The 21,832-nt window shown below is 36.0% G+C and overlaps 2 protein-coding genes and 1 pseudogene across 2 annotated transcripts; 2 read left to right on the top strand and 1 right to left on the bottom strand.

The window, feature by feature from the left end:
* The first annotated feature begins 559 nt into the window (after nt 1–559).
* On the top strand, nt 560–1,582 carry LOC108982889 (annotated as a pseudogene).
* A 1,600-nt stretch (nt 1,583–3,182) lies between these two features.
* Nucleotides 3,183–5,793, bottom strand: LOC108982966 (tyrosine-protein phosphatase DSP5). Its single transcript, XM_018954499.2, has 5 exons — nt 5,447–5,793; nt 4,998–5,091; nt 4,141–4,198; nt 4,006–4,049; nt 3,183–3,716 (listed from the first exon to the last, which is right to left on the bottom strand). The coding sequence occupies exons 1-5, from the start codon at nt 5,596–5,598 to the stop codon at nt 3,459–3,461; spliced, it is 606 nt and encodes a 201-aa protein (XP_018810044.1). The 5' UTR covers nt 5,599–5,793; the 3' UTR covers nt 3,183–3,458.
* A 14,537-nt stretch (nt 5,794–20,330) lies between these two features.
* Nucleotides 20,331–21,832, top strand: LOC108984518 (photosystem I reaction center subunit XI, chloroplastic). The gene is made up of 2 exons (XM_018956537.2): nt 20,331–20,651; nt 21,157–21,832. The coding sequence occupies exons 1-2, from the start codon at nt 20,487–20,489 to the stop codon at nt 21,646–21,648; spliced, it is 657 nt and encodes a 218-aa protein (XP_018812082.1). The 5' UTR covers nt 20,331–20,486; the 3' UTR covers nt 21,649–21,832.

The raw sequence follows: 21,832 nt of genomic DNA, 5'->3' as shown, positions 1-21,832 counted from the left end.
ACATCAATAAAGGCACAGGCACTCATTTACGGACTAACGTGACATTACACTACTACGTGGATCGGTCAACATTTATATAGCATCTCACGTCAGCATAATTTGACTTTGTATGTTAATCTGACATGCCACGTCATTGTTGACATGATAATAGTCAATATCAATTTTTTTATATACAGCCGTTACATATAATCGATGCGCAATTGTTGATGTCAGGTCAAGTTTAAAATGAATTATTTACATTTGATTCATCTAGCCTTGCCTGCTAACTATCTACCAGATGAAAATGAATTGTTATATTAAGGAGATGTTTGGATTCGAAAATGATTTGAGATGAGCTGAGATGAGTTGAGATGGATTGTGAATAGTAATGAGATGAGTTGTGAATAGTAGTGAGATTTGTGAGTTAAAGTTGCTGAATAGTAATGAATAGTAGTGAGATGAGCTGAGATGACTTGCGAATCCAAACAAGCCCTAAGTGTCTCGATATTATGAACACTATTCGTCCTTGTTTCTGAAAATTGATCCTCACTCAATCTGCATGATATCTCTATCTCTAGCGATGAACGCACTCGCCAAATCGGTGACTCGTCTACGTGGAACTCGGCTCCTCCCTTTCAATACCTATATTCTCTTCACATCCATATGGACACATATTAGCGCTGGAGCCACCGCCCAGGGGCTTCTCCGAGGCTTCAAAGCCACCCTAGACCCTAAGGTATCGTCGTTCCAACCTCTCCTTAACGATTCCACAGGAAATTTTTCACTCGCTTTCCTCCGAGTCAACAAGAACCAGCTCTCCCTCGTCATCCTCCACCTGCTGTCCTCCGAAACACTCTGGCTCGCCAACCTAACTAAGATAGCTAGCTGGTCCGATACCACGCAGCTCTTCTTCAATGGCAGTCTCGTTATTTCAGATCTTCACTTGAATTTGTTTTGGTCCACTCGGACCAACGGTGACCTTGTCGCGCTCCTCAACTCCTCGAATCTCCAAATACAAAAGCTCGACGACCACCCCTCGGTTATCTGGCAAAGTTTTGATTTCCCACTGATACCCTCGTCGAGACCCAAAATTTGACCGCCAACATGTCTTTGATTTCATCGAATGGGCTTTACTCGATGCGCTTAGGTTTCGTCTTTTGGGGCTTATATGCGAAATTTGGATCGAACTCTGATTAGATATACTGCGAACACACAGCGATGGAGGCCAAAGCAGAGGTAATCGAAGGGCGAGGACTGATTTACGCCCAAGTAAACACAGACGAATATCTGGGCATGTATCAAAATGGAAGCAAACCAGTGGACATACAACCCTTCAACAGCATCCACAGACCCATCAATGGATTTCTCCTGCTCCAGTTAGAACCGGACGAGAACCTCAAAGGATATTACTGGGACGCATCCGCGTGGGGCGATCTCGGACCCATGCGAGCTCCCGAGTCAGTGCGGTTCGTACGATCTGTGCAGACCTGGGTATGGTTGCTCATGTTTGGACAACCAAACGGCGTTTCACTTAGGTGAGGTGTGTTTTCCCTTGGAGACCGGTGACATTTGCAGTGAAGAAGTAATCAAGGATAACTTTTGATTGAGAGAGAAATGGTGCATCATACGGCCATGAAACTACTCAGAAAAATTTTTATTCACATTGGTGGGTCACAACTAGTGAAATCAGGCTCCTTGTTGTAGACCCATTTCACCATTCTGCTAGTATGCTCGTGTTGGTTTCGTATTGTTCTTCAACTGCTTTCTTGTAGGAGTTGTGAAAGGGCATGTAATTAAGGAAGAGTGAGGAAGGGCAAGCCTAAGGGAGGGAGCTGGGGGAGGGAATGATTCGCAGGGGAGAACAAGTTCGAAGAAAGATGGAAAAGAATGGAGAAGATGAGTAAAGTGAATGAGAGCCAAATTGTATCCGTTTCATCAAAAGCCCAAAACGAACTATTTCATTTTCCACTTGGGCATCGTTTGCGCAGAGGTTATGGATGCATGCTGCTTGTATCCAGCCTTTTTGAACCAATATATAGTATTGAAATATGTAAAGATTTTGAAAAAAGAAAGATTAATTATTAAATTTTTTTTATATGAATCTTATATTTTATTTATTTTTTTTAAAACAGTTGTTATATAATTCACAATAATAAATATATATTTTTTAATTTTTATCCGTAGAAAACCATAATGGAGAAGTTTTCACGTAAGAAGGTGTACGGCCGACCTCATGTATGACCCACCGCGTGTACAAGTTTGCCACGCCACGTGTTCAAGATAAAATTAGAAAATAAAATAACAAGAGTAAAAAAATGATAAAAATCCAAAATATGAAAAAATCAAGACATAAAAAATAGAAAATAGAAAAATAACAAGAAAAAAAAAGTATTATAAAGAGTAAAAGAAATTTGAAAAACTAAAATATAAAAAATGAAAAAACAAAAGTTCAAAAATAAATTGAATGGACAACCTTCTTCTCATATGGAGGAAGTCACACCATATATTTAGATTAGGGTAATGATACTTTTATATCTTCTTTATTATTATTTTATTATTCAGTTATTTTTTTTCTTTTTATTCTTTGAATTTGGATGAAAAATTACAAAACATGACATTCTTGCATAATCTAAAAAAAAATGAATTCAATCAACCAACATAATCGTATAATTTAATTAAAAATAAATTCAATTTTATGAAAATTGATATTATTTTACTTTTTGAGTCAATTTTTATAAAATTAAATTTATTTTTAATTAAATTACATGATTACGTTTGTTAATTAAATATATTTTCTTCTAAATCTTGTAAGAATGTCATATTCGAAGATTTTTAATTTAAATTCAAAGAGTAAAAGAAAAAAAAATAACTGAATAAAAAAAAAATATAAGAGTATCATCACCTATATTAAAATTTCTTTTTAATGGAATGACAAGATTCCATCAGTCATTTGAAAATAATTTCTGAAATTATTATAAAAGAGCTGCAGGTATATCATTACTCTTTTATCACTAATATCGCCACATTTCTCTCTGTATACTCTATGCAATTGAAGTCTACCTATGACTTGACCTATCTGAATAAATGTAAATAAATGTAACTTGAATGATGTATAATGTAAAGACTTTTAAATAAAATTATTCTTTTAAAAAATAAAGAAATTGTAACTCTTTTTAAGTAAATTTTGCTACCGGTGCTCAGCATTTGAAGTTAAAAGAAAAGTTCATATACAGTAAAAATACTCGAGCCTAAAAACCTCGAGTCACAGCATTATGTTCAATAAATGTTGTAGAAGAGAGAAACAGCCAAAAACCTTTTTGTGCATGTAAAAATGGAATGATTAAACTATGAACCAAAAAACAAGAGCACAAGGGATGTTTTTATATGTGCAACAAAGGCGTGTGACTAAAGAGCACCTCAGAAAAATCCGGGAAAAAAAAAGAAAAGAAAAAAGAATAGGCTCGTCCACGTCGACTCTGCTAAATTGACGTAACTCGAGGCTTTTGCATATTATCCTCTCTGTACAGCAATCGCCTCTTGTTTGAACCAAATCCTTGATACTGATATATAATGCTGTACAGACACTGCCTAAGGCGCATTGCGTCGAATGTCTCTAAAAATGTCATATCTGTTACCCTTGATTTTGCACCAGCAAACCGTTGGTACTCCTCAAACACAGAAGACAAACACCAATTCTGAAACTTTCTCAGGCAACCAACTAGACAACCAGTCCGATGCTACAGGACAAGGAAAAAACAAAAAAATAAAAATCAGTGTCAAATCCAATAAGGCTCATTGGGACCCATATGGTTTTGACTTTTTATTAATTAAAATCCAAAATCTTCCTTTCTCGGGTTGGAAAATAAAATCCAGTTCACTCTACATTAATACTGAAGAGATCTTCAAGAATATTATTGAAAGATTTGGACTGGTGTGACTGAGCTACTTGTACATAGAATATTATTGATAACTGACAGCAGCAAACAGTTTGAAAAGATTAAACTAAAAATAGAATGCGGAGTATACCTTCCCACGCTTGCAATGAATCAAAACTGGATGATTTCTCACATCTGGAAACACCCAAGAAAGAGAGATAAGAAATTCGAAGCAAGATGATCTAACTCTAAATTAAACCGAAGTTTATTGAAAATTTAATCTTACCAACTAAAACTTTCAAAGCTTCCATAATAGTATCCTTCGGAATGGATACAGAGATCTCCTGCAAATGCAAATCGTGTCAGGAAAACAGTAGAAGAAAAAAAAGCATGACTGAATCAAATGCAGATTATATTAAACGATTGTAAAATGAGTTGTAAAATAGTCAATATATGGTTATAAAAGGAAAAAATTCTGAACATTTAAATAAATGAAAATGATTCTATGCTGCCTCAATTTGCCCATATATTTTATTTTATTTTATTAATTTTTTTATTTAATAGTTAAGAAAGTGATTATTAGTGTATTGATTTTTTTTAATAAGGTTTAAAAAATATTAAAAATAAAAAGTACAATTTGCACTAAGGGCATGCCTAGTGGTCAAAACTGGACGGGCACAGTATCACTACTCTTAAATAAAATCATTATTTTCCAAATATGTAATATTTGGAACATTTAAATAAAATCATAATTTTCCAAATCATCTTAACCGGAATCTTATCCATCACAAAAAGTTTTATATTTTCACTACTTAATGGAGCTGGCTTTTTACAAACAAAAACATAGCAAGAACGAATAATTATTTCCACCATTTTATTTTATTCTTTTGATGATTAAATTAATTAGTATCGATAAAGAGATCAACAATATGATGTAAAATCCCTTCAAAAATGCTAAAACTGCTATCTAATGTGAAAATACCAACAGAATTACACAATCTTGAAAATTAAACAAATGCCCAAGCATAGAGCTTTCTGAAGCATTGCCATAACTTCGTACATACATCAACATGCAAGACATGCCAGACAATGAATTCGTTCGAATTAAACACATAATAACCGAGGAAAGTTCAGAGATTATACCGTCTTCCCCTCGATTCCAAACTGAAAGAGCCGAATATTACGAGAGCGAAGAAACTCCAAGTTTTCTTGCGGATAGGGTTCGGGACACAAATATCTGCACCAAATTGTAATCAGACACATATCGCAAAAAAGAAAAGAAAATACAAGGCATTGTAATGCGATTGTTTCTGAAGTATTTCAAGAAGAAAAATTAAATTTTTCTTTCAAGAAAACAAGCTCCTCCAAAAACTTCTGCCTGGTACAATAACTTCTCGAAATCAATGCCAAGCGAGACAAGACAAAAAGCAATTCAATGAATTTCAGATTCTTCTTCTCTTCTTTCCCTCAAAAATTTTTTCCACAGTAACTATTTGTCAAAAAAACTCTTCAAACCAAGACCCGATATATACGTACGGAAAGAGAAGCTGTGTTCTTCGTGAAATACGTAAAGCGGAAAAAGAAGGATATACATGATTGATCGGAGATTAAGCGACTCGAGGAAGGCGAAATTGGAGGGTTGAGGGAATCCGGATCTGAAAATGCCATCTTCGACCATGGAGAAATTGAAGGGAGGGATCAAGATGGCTTCATTCTCTTGCTCTTCCAATATAATGAGTCCCATCGCTCCGGATGTAAACGCACGTTCAAGAAGAAGCAGAAGAAACAGAGGAGGAAGGAGAGGATTTCATGGCTTTAAAGGAGGAGGAGACGAAAACGACGCCGGTTTGTAGGAGTTAGGAAGGAATTGGGATTCCGTTTCCCATTCTGATTCAAACTCTGGGGTGCGCATCGCAAGCCCCTCTCTCTCGGCGTTATTAATGTCAATACGTGTCTCCGAACTCACAGAAAGAGAGGGAGAGAGAATCATAGTTGGCGCTTCGTTGAAAATACTGCGGAAAAAACAAAACAAAAAAAAATCCTTTTATTAGATTTTTTCTTTTATTTTTATTTTTTTAAAAATAGCTGAGATAAATGTTTGTTTCCTTTCTTCGTCATCTTCAACAATTAATTTTATTTTACATAAAAAAAGATAACAATTTTTATAAATAATCATTTTATTATTTCTTAAATAAATATAAATTTATTTATTTTATGAGATTAATCCAAATAGGCATGTTTTAATTAGAATTCCAGTTTGACCAAATGTTTGGTGGCTTGGCTTCTAATATTTATTCGCTGACTTGGTCAAGCTTTATCTTGACCTCTCTACTCTTTTAAAGGGGATAGAATTTTCTTGGAAGTCGGAAACATCTTATTTTTTCAAATTGGAAACTTTTTATTTATTTTGTTTTTACCCTAATTTTAATTATTTTTTGTTTTCTTGAATATAAGAAAGAGGCCGCCCACGAGGCTGGCTGCCGTCATAGATCTCGGAACCTTTCATTGACCACAAAACTGAAACCAGCTATTTTGTTTTATCTTTTTTTTAGGTAAATAAAGTTAATTCTTGGGTTGAAAAATTATTTTTATTCAATTCATCTCATTATTATTATTTTATCAAATTTTTACATAAAATACAATAAATAATTCAACTTTCTCAAATCTCAATTCAATTTTTTTCAAATTCTAAAATAATATTAATCTTAAAAAATAATATTGTAACAATATTTTATTTAACCTTTAATTTTTATCTAAAACCATCTCATCTCATCTTACTATCCAAACAGGGGCTAACTTTGAGATATGAACAATTATCTAATAAATGTTAGTAATGTTAGCTATAAATTGTAAATAGACAAGTATAGCATAGACTATTTGTAAAAAGGTTTGATGGGTATCAAGATGAACATAGTCTTAAAGATCATTTGCAAGTTCCAGATGAGCCAATTACAAAATCAAGAGCCACGAAGATCAATGAGATAATGTAAATATTAGTACAATCCACTTAAGACATCAATAATGTGCAAATGAGAGATAATAAAAGATGAGACATCAATAATAGACAAATTCTTATTTACTCGCATAAGTCGGACGCTCCTCAGACTCTCGGGGCCTCCTAGTGGCTCGATGCCTCAGAGCGGGGTTGGTGCTTCGTCGTCTTGCCCTTCAAGACTTGTTGCCGACGGGGCTAGGGCAGAGGCGATACAGGAGATGTTTGACCAGCTCAGTAGCATCTTTTGCTCGGTGGGACTTCTTTTCCTTTATTGATGTCATTGCACATATGTTCGACTTTGTGTTCTTGTTGCCAAACAATTTTATTTGGCATGGGTTCGAGTTTCTCGTAGCCTTGGTCGTGGATGGACGGGTCGAGGTGGAAAATGAAGCAAAGGCCATGCATATTCTGGGAGGCAGGCATATTGAGTGATGTTCTGGCTCAGGGCCGCACTGGAGCATACTGAGAAGGCCTTTGACGAGATCGAGGCTAAAAATGGGTTTTTGTGACAAATCATCAAGGTATATTTGTAAAGAAGATTCCTAACTCCATGAGGACAAGGAGGCACTAAGGCAGGAGGCTCTAGGGCATCTGCAGAAGAGAGGGACTTGGAGCCGGCGTGGCCACTTCACATGGAGGAGAGGTGGTGAGGGAGGCCTAACAGCACTGCCAAGGCTATGTCGCCTCGTTGGCAGAAGTTGAGGAAGTCCGCTGTAGCTTGGACCCACGCATTGGGGAACTTCAGTTTGAGAAGGACGTGTTGGCGGTGAAGAACTTGGTGCTCCAGAGAGACAAGGACAAGCTGAGAATATGTATGTAGAGCTTGGAGAGTCCCATCTACGGCTCAAGGAGGAGATAAGGTCTTGTAAGGAATGGGTGAAGAAGTGGAGGTTGAGCTTGCCATTTCCAACAACAAACTCGCTAGGATCACCCTCAGCTTGCGGCGGCCAAGCGACTCCATAATAATGGATTCCATTCTTTTTTTAAATGAGTACAAGATACTTGCACAATCCATGATTGTATCTAGCATTAATCTAGAGTTAATAAAAAATGAGAAATTAACAATAGAAAAATTCTTATTTACTCCCTTTTCCGGCCCCAAAAGGAATGCCTAACCATTACAAAAATCTGATTTATGCTCAATAGAGAGGTGCCCAAATCTTGGTATTTCCTTTGTACATTATTTCTAAGTGCTAACATATTAATTCTCCATAATCACTTGATACTTCTTGAAAACATCACGCAAATTACGTATTTAGAATATAAGAGTAATTTGATGCCAATTTTCTCTCTCTTTTTCCCTTCTTTTTTTTTTTTTTTTTTTTTGAAATCAAGTCATAGCTTGTAGTTTTATTCATGAGAATCAATGGAGTATAATAATTATTACAAGCTTTCTCCCTCGTAACTGAATTTGATTAGGACCTTTTTCAATCCATACAATCTCATCTGCCAACTTAGTAGCTAACTTGGCAAGCATATGAGTTACAATGTTTCCCTCCCTGTAAGTAAAGTTGACACTCCAGCTTGGCCTTTCACAAAGCGTTCTTCTTGCATCTCGATCCTTGTAGAACCACTTGATCCATACGATCTCATCTCCTAGAACCACTTGAGGCAGTCCCAAGTACTTCACAAGTACTTGGTTGACGATCAATCAACATATAGTTATAGGATGATTTGAACTCGATCTTGTAAATTTTATTCATAATAGAAGATTCAAAATAGTCAAATTATTCATAAAATGATCACACAATTTTGCAAGTGAGAAATACGGCCTCCTCGTGACTTAAATAAATTATCCGACCATAAAAAAAATCTTAGCCATGTTTGGAACTTAAACTGTATTAAGATCAACTCAGTTCAGTCTTATTTTAAATTGAGTCGGCATCCAAACACTCAACTTTTAAATTACTAAACTTATCTCAACTTAAAACCTCTTTACATATGGGACGTACAACCTTTTTCAACTTCTCATAAATATATTTAAACTAATATTAATATCCAAACACATCTAAACTCATTTTCGGTAGATCCTATAAAATTCACTCCACCATCTCATCTCACTACTGTTCATAAAGAATTCAATTCATCTCAACTTAGCTCAATATCCCAACGGGCCTTAGAAGAGCTTTTGTCTCATTATAACTATTATATATATATATAGACCCATAATTTGAACAAGGTTATTAATGTGAGTGGGATGTCATAAAATCAAAATTCTGAAAATCAAAACAAGACAAATAAATCCAAACTCATTAGCGAGTGGGGTGTTATTATGTGGTTAACTCCAAGTGAGAAAGTCATGCACCTCTGTTGACCCTTGCACCATTTTTATTCACATAAAAATAAAAGTCCAAACTCATTAGATTACTTTTTTGAGAAATTCTATTTACAATTTTTAATTGAGGATTGTATGTGCAAACATTTTATTAAATAAAAAAAAAATCATTTTAAGAGGGATATTTTTATAATTTTAAAAAATTTTAAAAATAAAATTACTTAGACTTGTATTGTAATTTTCATTTAGAGACTATATATAGCATTGCTCTACTCTTTTTGATTGCGGTGCTTCAATTTGCACAAGCTTTATTTATTTATTTATTATTTTCAATTTATCTCATCAACTATTTTCAATTAGCAACTAAGTGCTTTATATGGTGACGTAACTGATCTGTTCGATGAGGATTGAATTATGAATTTGAACTAAATTAATTACAGATGAGGTTTCAGTACCATTGTGTTCACTTTATCAGATTTTGAATTCAATTACTCAACCATATTAATTAGTTTACTTTAAAAAATATTGGTATTTTATATATATATATTTAAAATATTGGTATTTTATATTTTTTTTTATAAAATATAATATGTATATAATAAGTGATGTGTTACACACCAAACTTATATCTAATAAAAATACTATTTTATCATATATCGATTTTAGCATTAAAGTCTAGAGATTTTGCCTTCCTTGCTGAAGATGCCTGCTCGCAATGAACTACTTAGCCCATTGCGATTGTAGAGTAGGCCGAAGCTATCACAAACAAATTGCATATGCATGGATATTGTGTGACACTCCTTCCTTATTAGAAGGCCTCCAATTAATCTAAATAAAGAAACCCTCGTTGTCATTGGCCCATTTCATCTTAAAAATCACTATATTGATTAGGGGTGAAAACCGACGTCGTCGGCGCGGTTTTTGGGCAAAAATGACGCCGACCGACGTCTGGAAAAGTGGATGAGATGCCGACCGTAACCGGTCGATGGCGAGAAGGACACCGATCGAGGCAGTTCTCTGCCGGTTCTCGGTCGGCGTCGGTTCTTTGGCAGTTCTAGTGAGATAATTATGAGAGAGAATGAGAGAGGAAGAGATACATAGGAGAGAGAGAGAGTTACAGAAGAGAGAGAGAGAGAGAGAGAGGGTTGCAGAGGAGAGACTTTCGGGAAGAAGAAGATCGGGGAAGAAGAAAGCTCTTAACGAAACGACGTTGTTTCACTTAAGTTTAAGTGGAACGACGTCGTTTCAGACTTATTATTTTTTTCTTACGTCCTTAATAAAACGACGACGTTTGGTTTAATGCCAAACGGCGTCGTTTCCAGTATCAGTTGCAGTACTTATTAACTAAAACGGCGCCGTTTAACTTAAACTTAAGTGGAACGACGCTGTTTTGATAAGGGTATATTAAAAAAAAATAAGGATTTTATTATATCGGTCGGTTCAGCGGTCCGGTCCAGCTTCAAACCGAGACCGAACCGCTGAACATCGGTTTCTAGCTATTTCCACCGCACGCCGACCGGTTCTTCACCGATTCCGGCCGGTTCCTGACGCGGCCGGTCGGTTCGCGTCGGTGGCGGCCGGTGCTGTCGGTTTCTGTACAGCCCTAATATTGATAGATAAAAAAATTTATTAGGCATTCTCAAAAAGAGCAATATTACGTACAGTTTCTAAATGGGAACTGTATTGCAAACTTAATTAATTTTGTTTTTAAATTTTTTTAAAATTATAATAATATCTTTATCAAAATGATACTTTTTTTTATTTAATGAAAAGCTTGCACATACAGTCTCCAAATAGAGACTGTAAATAGAATTTCTCTTCTCAGAATGTGGATGACATGATATTTCTATTCTATTGTGCAATTAAAAGCTGAGACTATGTATCTTTTTTTGGTTTTATTTTCTCTTTTTTTGTGATTAATATAACATAATATATAGGGTGGTGTTACGTGCACCGATGAAATATTACATCAAAGAAGTGCATCGATATGCACTTCTGTGCTTTTTTATTTATTTATAATATTAAAAAAATACAAAAGTGCACATCGGTACAATATTCTATCGGACTTTCCTATTTCCTCCTAATGAAAAAAGAGATGGAGAAGAGAGAATGAGAGAGGAGACTTTGAGGGATACATGTGTCGAATAAGATAAATATCTCCATGCTACCATAACAAAAATCATTTCTCTTGATTTAATAATTATGAAAGCTTTGATAATTATGAAAATCAAATTGAGATAATACTAAATCGAATTCTTCATTGGATATTATCTCTAGAACTAATTCGTTTATTTCGAAAAAGTAATTACTCATATTAATATATACCTCTTTCATTAGTCTGATAAATGCATGATAGTTGTACATTCATTGGATGTATGATTGTTCCACCGATAAAGGGACTTTACTAGCAAATTAAGTACTTAAAATCCCATACTAGTATGAAGGGCTGCAAAACGGTAATTATCGGTCCGGTCTGGTCTGGTCCGGTTCGGTCGGTCCGGCCTAATTTTTTTTTAAATCAATTAATAAAAAAAAATTATTTAAAATACTAAATTAAATTAAGTAATTTATTAATGTAAATTATGTAACAAACTCAATAAAAAAATATTATATATGGTCAACGATAATAAATAAGAGGAAAATCATATTATTAATTTATATAATTACTATATAATTAACTAATTGATATTATATATTAGTTAATTCATAGAATATTAACAAGTGTTAATAACATATTTAAAATTTTATATTGTTAATAGTGATAGGTTAGATGAAGATATATATAAAATATTGTTAATTTATAAAATATTAACAAGTATTAATAATATATTTAAAATTTTATATTATTAATTGTACAATTATTATATAAATAATATATATAAAATATTTTTTTATTTTTATTTTTTATTTGGTCGGTCGTCCGGTCTGAGAAATATCCACCTCGAGACTGGACCGAAGACCGAGATTCTCCTACTTATTAGACCGAAACAGACTATGCATTTTATCGGTCCGGTCCGGTCCGAACCGAACCGGTTAGTCTGGTCGGTTTCTCCAGTCCAGACTGTCCGTTTTACACCCCTACTAGTATGGTCAACAACTTAACTAAAATCTTACTTCTTTTGTCATCCTACAATTTAATGTGTAAGCCTTGTAACTGGAAGCTTATATTAGCACAATTATGCTGAGTTTCTTGTGCTTAAATCAATGATACTAACATTTAAAAAAAAAAAAAAAACTCTCAAATTATTTACAGACTTTATCTCATTTGTTTTTATAATTTTTCTCAATCCATCTCATTTAATCATTATAATTTTTTCAAATTTACATACAAAATAAAATAAACAATTCAATTTTTTCAAATATCAAAATAAAAATAATATTAAAAAAATATATTCTAATAATATTTTATTTAACTTTTAACTTTAATCTCAACTCATCTCATCTTATCTGTGAAAACAAACGAAACATAAGAGTGTCGAGTTGAAATAGGTTGACACAGAATAATTTTATAACCTACATTAATGCAAGTAAAACTGGATGATTTTTTAAGGTATGCAAGAAAAATTTCCAGTTGATCAAATAAAAAGGAGGATGGATTAATTATATGAACTCCGAGTTCTTAGATACATTAATGAGCAGGTTATGGGATAAACAAAGAAAATTTAATAGTTCATTTTATTTTCCAAATATATGTTGAGCTTATAAAGCTCAAGAAGCTAGATTCCACTTATGGCGCTCAACAAAGAACACTGTTTAGATGCATTGTCGCATGTCCAACAAACCAAGCTCCAACTTGAGGTGATACGAAGTATGATTCTTCAATTTCAATCTGACCTTTAGGAGCAGAAGGATGAACAATCGTACCCCACAAACTATGATGAGTTGAAAAGATTAGAGGAGAGGCTTTATATGCAATATATAATTGCATACATGGTTTAACGTCGCAGACAAAACCACAACCTTCTTCTTTTTTTAGCTATGAAACATCTCTATGGTAGAAGTAAAACTGTCTCCATATGCAAAGAGGATTGAACCATAGCAACAAACATACACAAGCAAAGTCAAGAATTGTGGTTGGCTACTTCAAAAGCTCTCTAACTAGTGCTCCAACCCCTTCTACTGTTGATAGTGAGCTACTTCAAATAACCTCTTCCTCAAGATCATCCCCAGCTTTTCCTTACCTCTGTCTTGGTCATGAAAGCTTTCTTTGCATTACTGAATAACACCATGGCTAAGGGAATTCGAATACCATTGGAGGTGTAAGAAAGGGAAGATCTGCCAGCTGTGTTTTACTAATAACTAAATTATTTTTAATAAAGGTGACATTGGTATTGCCTTTAGTCTCTTTTTAATTGAGAAAGTAGATTGTTCAAACCTTATGGAGAGAATTGTTGCAAAGGTTAAGAGAGTTGGACTTAAAGGTCTTTATCCTTTGCTGGCAAGATCTGACACCTAAATTCGATCCTCTTGCTATTCAAGTCTATTGGCCATATCATTACCTAAAGCAATCATCAGACAAGACAAAATATGCTCGGGTCATTTTAATTATGAAAGCAACCATCTATCAAAGTTTCTTAGGATATTGTTTACCTCCCAAAGAGGAAAAGTGGCCCTAGTGTGAGGCATTTGGAGTGTTGGAATCAAGTGTCTTGACTAAATTTCCATGCAAAGAGAGCTATAAGTCAGTTTGGTCCAACTTGGTAAGAACTTCTAGGTGATATAGTTAGGCATGGAGAAAAATTATTCAACTTAGAAAATCTGCTCGGAGGATAATGCAATATCTTATCTGTGGTGGGAGATCAATCTTCCTTTGTACTCTTAGTTTACATTTTCCATAGAAATGCTTATTAAGGCATGTTTTGTAACCACAAGCTCCAACGACGCTTTGAGTGCCTGTAAGGGAGGAAGCAGTGTTGGTCAGGTTAACCTAAGAGAGGGAAAGCTAAGAGAGTTTTGATAGTGATTAACCTCCTTTTGTTACCAGCTTTTTCCTATTTATACTAAATCCCTTGAAGGATCTCTAACCTTTTAGTTGCTATAACTATCATCTCCTATTCTGGGCGACATCGCGTCGCATTTAATGTGGTTGTTCCTATTAGCAATAGGGACTCGACCTTGGTGCCAACCATTCGACGTCGCATTTAATGTGACCGATCCTGTAGGAGACAGGATCTCAACCGGTCTTTCCCTCATTAATGCGTTGGGTTCGAGGGACGACCACATGTTTCTCCCTTCTTGGGCCGACTTGGACTTCTCCCCTGCTATCTCCAGGCCCTCCAAGTCATGGGTCAAGGACTTTGCTGGAGTAACCTGAGCCCGGCTCAACTAGCTATAAAAATCCCATTCTAGTTACCCCGCAAATTTCTGCCATGTGAACATGGTGGGAATTTTATTTCCCTGCACATTTCAACTCCCCCTCTTAAATTCATTCAATCGCTGCACATCCCCACGTCTCGGGAATTGACGTAACGGTCATGTCTCCACATCTTGTCAACTTCTTGGAGTGGCCTTTTCACATTTTCTTCAACTTTAACTCTTCCTCTTTCACTGTTCCTTAGACCTACCCTCAATGGCTTCTAAGAACACTTCTGGTAGTAAGCCTCCCCCTTATAACGGGCACAGATGGTCCAACTCGTTGACCCTGCGGCCCTTGAATGCTATGCAGCTAGCACATAATTCCAGATTCTTTTCTCTCAGAGATACTAGAATCCGACTTTGGGGCTGTTGATTTTGAGGGTAACATCGAGAAGGTCACCCTATACGTCAACAAGTTTTCACTTGGTCTGACGCTCCCTTTTTGCTGCCCGGTTTGCAACACCTTGGACTTCTTAGGACTAGCCCCGGCTCAAGTGCATCCCAATGCTTGGAGGATTTTGACGTCATGTTGTGTGGCGTGGCGCATGGTCAAGTCCATTGGGGAGGAGTAACCCTACCTGACTGCCCAGGAGCTTTTTCTTACCCACGTTGTCTGCGCTTGGGAGGGGAACATCTTCAGTTTCCACTGTTGTCCTATGTTCCCACTCACTTGACTCGATGCATGCCACTCTAACACCAAGCGGTGGACAAGTAAATTTTTCTTCGTGTCAGGTGTAGGATGAGAGTTCCTGCCTGGTGAAGCCGCTACCCAGGAATTTTTCATTCGGTCTGTTTGAGGGGTCATTCCCAACGATAGGAAGATTGGGATCGACTTATTCGAGCGCAAACAGGCTCACATTTAGCTGATGTACTCTTGGGTCCAGGGAGCATTAGGAGGAGGTTGGGACAGACCCTCTTCTGACCGAGGACAATATTGTGGGCCATGATTTTTTGAAGGTGTACCCGGCATCGCAAAGGGTTAAGCAGCCATTCGAGGGCCCGTCGAGGTGAGTGAAGAACAGACCTTGTCTAGAGGAAGAGATGGTCTTCCCTGAGTTAGAGGGATCTGATGGTGATTTGGGGGATGACACCTACACCTCTGTTCATCTAGGACATTCCTACCACCCCGCCAGGCAATAAGAGGGGTGTGCCCAGCCAAGATCGAGACAAAGAGGAGCTGGAGGTGGCTTTCTTTGAGGCTCTACAACAGTATCCTTTCGGTGTGCCTTGATAGACTATTATCACGAAGCACCTTAAGTTGTCTAGCCCAACTCATGCAGGTGTAGGAGTTGCCGATGAGAAGCCTTTGTCGACTCATTGGTTAATTTAGTTTCATACATCTTTATATGTAGCGTGGTTAACTTCATGATTTTTGCACTTGCATCTCAAATCACTTGCACCAATTGCAAAAAAAACATGCACCAACCCGTCTAGTTGGAGAGACTGGGGTATCCTTCCAACTTCCTAAAGATTGTGATATTAATGTTACATTAATGTTGGAAAAGGTATTTTCGTTATAGCCAACTCATTGATCAGCTTTAGTTACTTGTTGAGTAACTCAAAATTTTTTTTTTTTTTTTACATCATTTCTATATCTCTATGACCATATGTGTGTGTATACATGTGTTTGTGTGATAACGTTATCTTGTTTACGTAGTGATTGCTTGATTTTCTTGCAGTTACAAAGGTCTCCAACACATCAATTTTTTTTATGAGTGGTTTGAAGGACAGAGAAGAGGAAAAGAGTTTAGCCAAATGGAGAAGGGCAATGCTGTGTAACCCCAACCCAAGATTCTATATCAACTCCACTTATTGCAGGAACCAAGAATAGGACGAAAGTTTAGCCACAAGGAAAAGGACTAAGAAGCGAAGCCCCAATCCAAGGTTTTATTTCGGCTTCACTGGTTGCAAGAACTAAGAAGAGGAAGACTGAGCCGAAGGACATGGGTATAGTAGTGTAGCCAATTAGCCCCAAGCTTCTATTTCAACTTCACGAATTGCCGGAAACAAGAAGATGAGCATTGAGCCCAGCCCAAGACTCTATTTTGGTTGATCTTGTACTAGAGCTAGAAGGTAACTGCATCATTACTAATTACACAATGTATATAGTAAATATAGTGTTTGGTGTTTCTTCAACTAGTGTTTATTCTCAAATTCTGTTACAAGCGACCCTATACATGATCAAGCAAGACTTTAGAAGAGAAAGACGACATTGTTGGATTGGATGCATCCCTTACAGCCTTTTCGAACTATAATGAAGAACCTGGTGTGCTCAATAATCTTCCCCACAATCCCCAATATCACGAGGTTGTATATGTCCATCATAACAATGGCCAAAATGACAAGGGTTTATAAAATTCGTGCCCAAGATAAGTTATATAGAATTTATTTTTCATTTAATGTTGTTCAAAATATTTATACACATAACAATAATTATTGTAAGGTCTAATATATATATATATATATATATATATATATAAACTAGCGGTAGGGTAATGTGCGAGGCACATTTGCCCGGAGATTGAATCAAAAAGATTTTGTTTAAGAAACAAGGCAACTAATCATCACTGATCATCATGATCACGTACGTCGTACGTCATCACTACTACACCTGATCTCGATCATTAATGATGTTATCTTCCAATAAAAATTATGCTAAACATGCTGCATGTCTCACCTAGATCAAACTAATCAATACCTTCCATCCAATCAGAATCTTAGATTTTTTAATTTTTATTTCTTTGTTAATTAATTAATTATATCGTTGAAGGCCAGCCTTGTATGCCTTTAGAGTATTAGATTAATTAATACGACTATATAATATTTAAGACTTGAGAGATTTCAAGGTCATTGTCATAATTTTGCCAAACAAAAGCAAAATTTTAAAATAATAATAATAATAATAATTTGAAAAAAAATTAAAGAGTATATGTCATCAAAATTAATAATAATTTGTTAAATTTGTTCATGTGAAGGTCCAGGCAAGATCCTTCACACAAATGTAATCAGGAGAAAATCCTGGTGTATGGTGACATTATTGCATGCATTAGTGTATATATATTTATATAATTAAAGATATTTTTCTCAATTTGATTTTATATAATATTTTCTTACTTTTTATTCTATTCAGTTTTATCCCAAAAAAAAAAGAATTTACTATTATTTATTAATAACAAGTAGTTAGATATTTTTTCAATGAGAAATTGTAAAATATAGCAACATATATTATTTTTTAGTGATTTTATTAAAAATTTTTTCCTCACTTTGTCTCTCTCCTCGGGCCCGATTCATCCCCACGGCTCGTTCTCCTTCAACCCAGCCCGGAGCCGCCGTGTGCCGGCCAGCCTCACCGCCACCATCGGCGAGTCCCCCTCATGCCGACGACCAACCCAGGTACCACCAATGTCCCCCACGCGCAGCACTATCTCTCTCCCACGAAAACCCATCCGAAATGGGTTTCTCCCATTTATCTCAACCTGCGCCGCTGTACGCGGCCACCCAGCGTCCCGGCCACCATCGACGACTCCCCCTCACGCCGGTTACCAACACAGCCACCACCGATGTCCCCCAAGCGCAGCCCTCCCTCTCTCCTGTGGAAATCCAATTGAAATGGGTTTCACCCATTTGTGTCCAGCTACACAGCCGTATGCGGCCACTCAGGCCACCGCACCTCCACCACTTCACACCGGCGACAACCACTACCAGATCCATCCACCACTAACTTCCCTTTTCCTCTCCGTTGCACACTGGCATTCGCACACACACGACAACTCTTTCTCTCCCTCTCTTCAAACCAAAAAGAAACAAAGAAGAAAGAAAACAAAGATGCAAAAAGAAATCTGAAACGAAGAAGAAATCATATGGGGAAGAAGGGAAACGAAGAAGAAATATATTTATGTTGTTGAGCCGTAGAAAGAAAATGAACATGCGAGAAAGAGAAAGAAAATTTTTCTTCCTCCACTTGAGCCTAAAAGGTCTGCATATGCGAGAAGTGAAATTAACGTGAACAGTAATTATTGTTTATTACTATTCACATTATATACATTTTTAAGTTATAGGAAGATATATATATATATATATATATATATACCTATCATTCTTGAGACCTTCAAATTTAGACAAGAATTTGAAGAGATCTCTCTCCTATTCATGTGATGCTCAATTAAAGTTCCTAGAAAGAGATATATTCCTCATTGTTTTACTTGAAGGAACATTGGAGGCATAAAAAAGTGTCGTTAAGCTAACAAGGGAAGCGTAAGATTTGTTCGTCTAACTGCATAAAGAAGTTTCGGATCTCATGTAACTAAATAAAAGACTCTTGTATCTGCCGGGTTTAAGAATATTGCAAGAATCATAAGAATTTTTAGGACATGTTTGGTTTGCTTGATTTTTCTCTTTTGGTAGAAAATCTCTTTTTATATGAGTATGGTTTGGGTGTATTAAAATTTTGGGTTTATTTTATTTTATTTTACTATTCTCTTATACTCCATCTTCTAGTTAACAAATTTCTTGTTGATCATCTTCATCGATAAGGTTGTCAATCTCATGGCAAGGGAAGAGAGACCTAGGAGACTCATAACCTGATCACGAGTATCATGTGATTTCTTCTCTATAACTATTATATTTTTAGCAACTAAAAAAGTTTAAAATTTTTTCGAAATAAGTTTTCAAATTCAATCCAAAGATCTTTAAATCCTAAAAAAACCTATTTTCTCAAGAATCTTTTAATCTAATCATTTGTGATTTCAATGAAATTAATTAATAGAAAATACAAAACCCAAAACACCCATTACAAAACAAAACCAAAACTCTAAAAATATCATATTCAAATAACTTTTCAAATCTATCGACGGACTTTTCACAAACTTAAATACAAATCATATCGTAAAAACATTTTATTTAAATAATTTTCCAAACTTTGGGTTATGAAAATGCTGATTAGAATCTTTTTAAAAAGTTTTGAGATATAATTTTTATTGGGTTCTGTGAAAGTTTTATGACGTAATTTTGATTGTTGATTGTTCAGCCTGAAAATCAGGAATAAAAACTTTCTTTTTTTGTATCTATTTTTTTTAGTAATGCTACATACAGTCGTGAAATGCGCAAATGTCGTGCAGTCGCTTTGAAAAAGAGTAGAGTCCACTATTAAAATTTTAATTTCTTTTCATATAAGTCCCATATTTATTCACATTTTTCAAAGTGACTACACGGTGCTTGTACACTCACGACTGTAACTATCATTTTTTTTTTCTTGGCTTATCAGTTTCTCTTCTTTATTTAAAAAAAATTAATCACACGATTATTTAAACTTATATAAAACACAAAAATATAAAGCATAACTTTAAATTTCTTACCCTAATTACTGTTAAGACCACCAGTACTACTCACCAATACTCCGGCCACCGCTCTAAGAGACGGTCAAAATAATCACCATCAATTTGCTTGCCACTTGAGGATGGCGGAGGGAGGCGACCGATTTCGGTCGATGGCTGAGCATTTCTTTGAGTTTTAATTTTTTTTTAAAATAAATTTGTATTTTGATTGTGTAAAATAAGTCTATTTTACCTGGCATGAAAATATTAATGTGATGAGTTTTGATTAATTCTTAAATCAAACACAAAACAATAAACCAGACCAAAGTTGTGGAAAATCATCTCAACTAACGAAGGAAATATTTAAATTCCCTTAGAGAGCCAAAAAAAAAAAAAAAAAAAGTAAAAAAGAAAGAAAACTCTAAAATAGGAAATCCCATAAGGAAAACAGACCGTAGCCATCCAAGTCGATCCAATCAAAACACCCGAAAAAGAGGGTAGAGGATAAAGGGATAAGGTTTTGAGCCACCTCTCATCCAATGAAATGATACGGATCTTCAGCAACCATAGCCTCTTATAACTCTTGGGATGGTCCCTCCAAAATTTTTCTATTTCTTTTAGCACTCTCTTTCCCATTTCTTACTCTTACACTTCATTTCAGTACAGTTTGAGAGTTCTAATAATTAAGCAAAGCCATGGCCACAGCTTCCCCAATGGCCAGCCAGCTCAAGTCCAATTTCACCTCACCAATTCATAGAGCTTTGGTCTCACCAAAAGGCCTCTCTGCATCTGCCCTTAGAGTCTTGCCTTCCAGGCCGAGACTCCATTCCTTCACCATCAAAGCTGTCCAGTCTGAAAAGGTATGTGTTGTATCTATGTATGCATGAATGTATGAAGGACCTTAAATTCGGAGTATTTTTCAATAGGAAGAAATAAAGGCATGCATGCAGCTGTATGTTATTTTTCAGGAGAATAGCTCTGTGGACTGCTTTTCTTTTACAAATATGAGACCATTCCAAATACCATCTTCGCAGCTGTGTGGCTCACACTTTTGGTGATAATATGATACATCTATATGTAATAAGATCTTAAAAATGTCAAATTTTTTTTATTTTTTTATTGAGAGAGATGAGTTTCGAACTCCAAAACTCCATTTTAAAAGCCGGAAATTATACCGATCAGAACACAAGCATTTAGCTCCTGTTGTCATAATTTATTTACCCTCTTTTGGGCCAAACCTTACTGTAATTAACAATGGAAGTTTTGTAGACATGAGAAATTGAAAAGGCTGCTTCTTGGAGTAGGTGAATTTGTAGTGGTAACTGGTAAGATATGACTATTTTCTTTCATGGATTTACTTTGCAGCCAACTTTCCAAGTTATTCAACCCATCAACGGTGACCCATTCATTGGAAGCCTAGAGACTCCAGTGACATCGAGCCCGTTGATTGCTTGGTATCTCTCAAACCTTCCGGCATATCGGACGGCAGTTAGCCCACTTCTGAGGGGCATTGAAGTAGGCCTAGCCCATGGATTCCTCCTTGTTGGACCATTCGTCAAGACTGGACCTCTGAGGAACACCCCTTATGCTGGGGGAGCCGGGTCTCTGGGTGCTGCTGGCCTTATTGTTATTCTTAGCATCTGCTTGACAATGTATGGCATTGCCTCCTTCAACGAGGGAGAACCATCCACTGCCCCCGGACTCACACTAACCGGCCGGAAGAAGGAGCCGGACCAGCTGCAAACTGCCGACGGATGGGCCAAGTTCACCGGTGGGTTCTTCTTCGGCGGGATTTCCGGTGTCACTTGGGCCTACTTCCTTCTGTATGTCTTGGACCTTCCTTACTTCTTCAAGTGATTTTTCCCCCCGGCCACATCAATGGTCTCTCGTCTCAACATGCATGGTCTTAATTGGGAAGCAAATGTAAAATTGTATACTAAGTGACCAACATTGTTGTATTTTAAATTTGGACTTCCCTCATCGTGAACTTGTATATTTGAATTTTCATCGCATTCTCAATTAATTTTGCATGAAATTTCAA

The sequence above is a fragment of the Juglans regia genome, chromosome 11 (assembly GCF_001411555.2).
Source record: "Juglans regia cultivar Chandler chromosome 11, Walnut 2.0, whole genome shotgun sequence".
In the NCBI taxonomy this organism is placed as follows: Eukaryota; Viridiplantae; Streptophyta; class Magnoliopsida; order Fagales; family Juglandaceae; genus Juglans; species Juglans regia.
This window is presented reverse-complemented; position numbering and strand designations above follow the sequence as displayed.

Coding starts and splice junctions, on each gene's coding strand:
- LOC108982966 (XM_018954499.2), bottom strand. CDS start 5,598: ATGGGACTCATTATATTGGAAGAGCAAGAGAATGAAGCCATCTTGATC. Junction 5,092..5,446: donor CTTAATCTCCGATCAATCAT/GTATATCCTTCT, acceptor AATTTGGTGCAG/ATATTTGTGTCCCGAACCCT. Junction 3,717..4,005: donor TTCATTGCAAGCGTGGGAAG/GTATACTCCGCA, acceptor CTTGTCCTGTAG/CATCGGACTGGTTGTCTAGT.
- LOC108984518 (XM_018956537.2), top strand. CDS start 20,487: ATGGCCACAGCTTCCCCAATGGCCAGCCAGCTCAAGTCCAATTTCACC. Junction 20,652..21,156: donor AAGCTGTCCAGTCTGAAAAG/GTATGTGTTGTA, acceptor TTTACTTTGCAG/CCAACTTTCCAAGTTATTCA.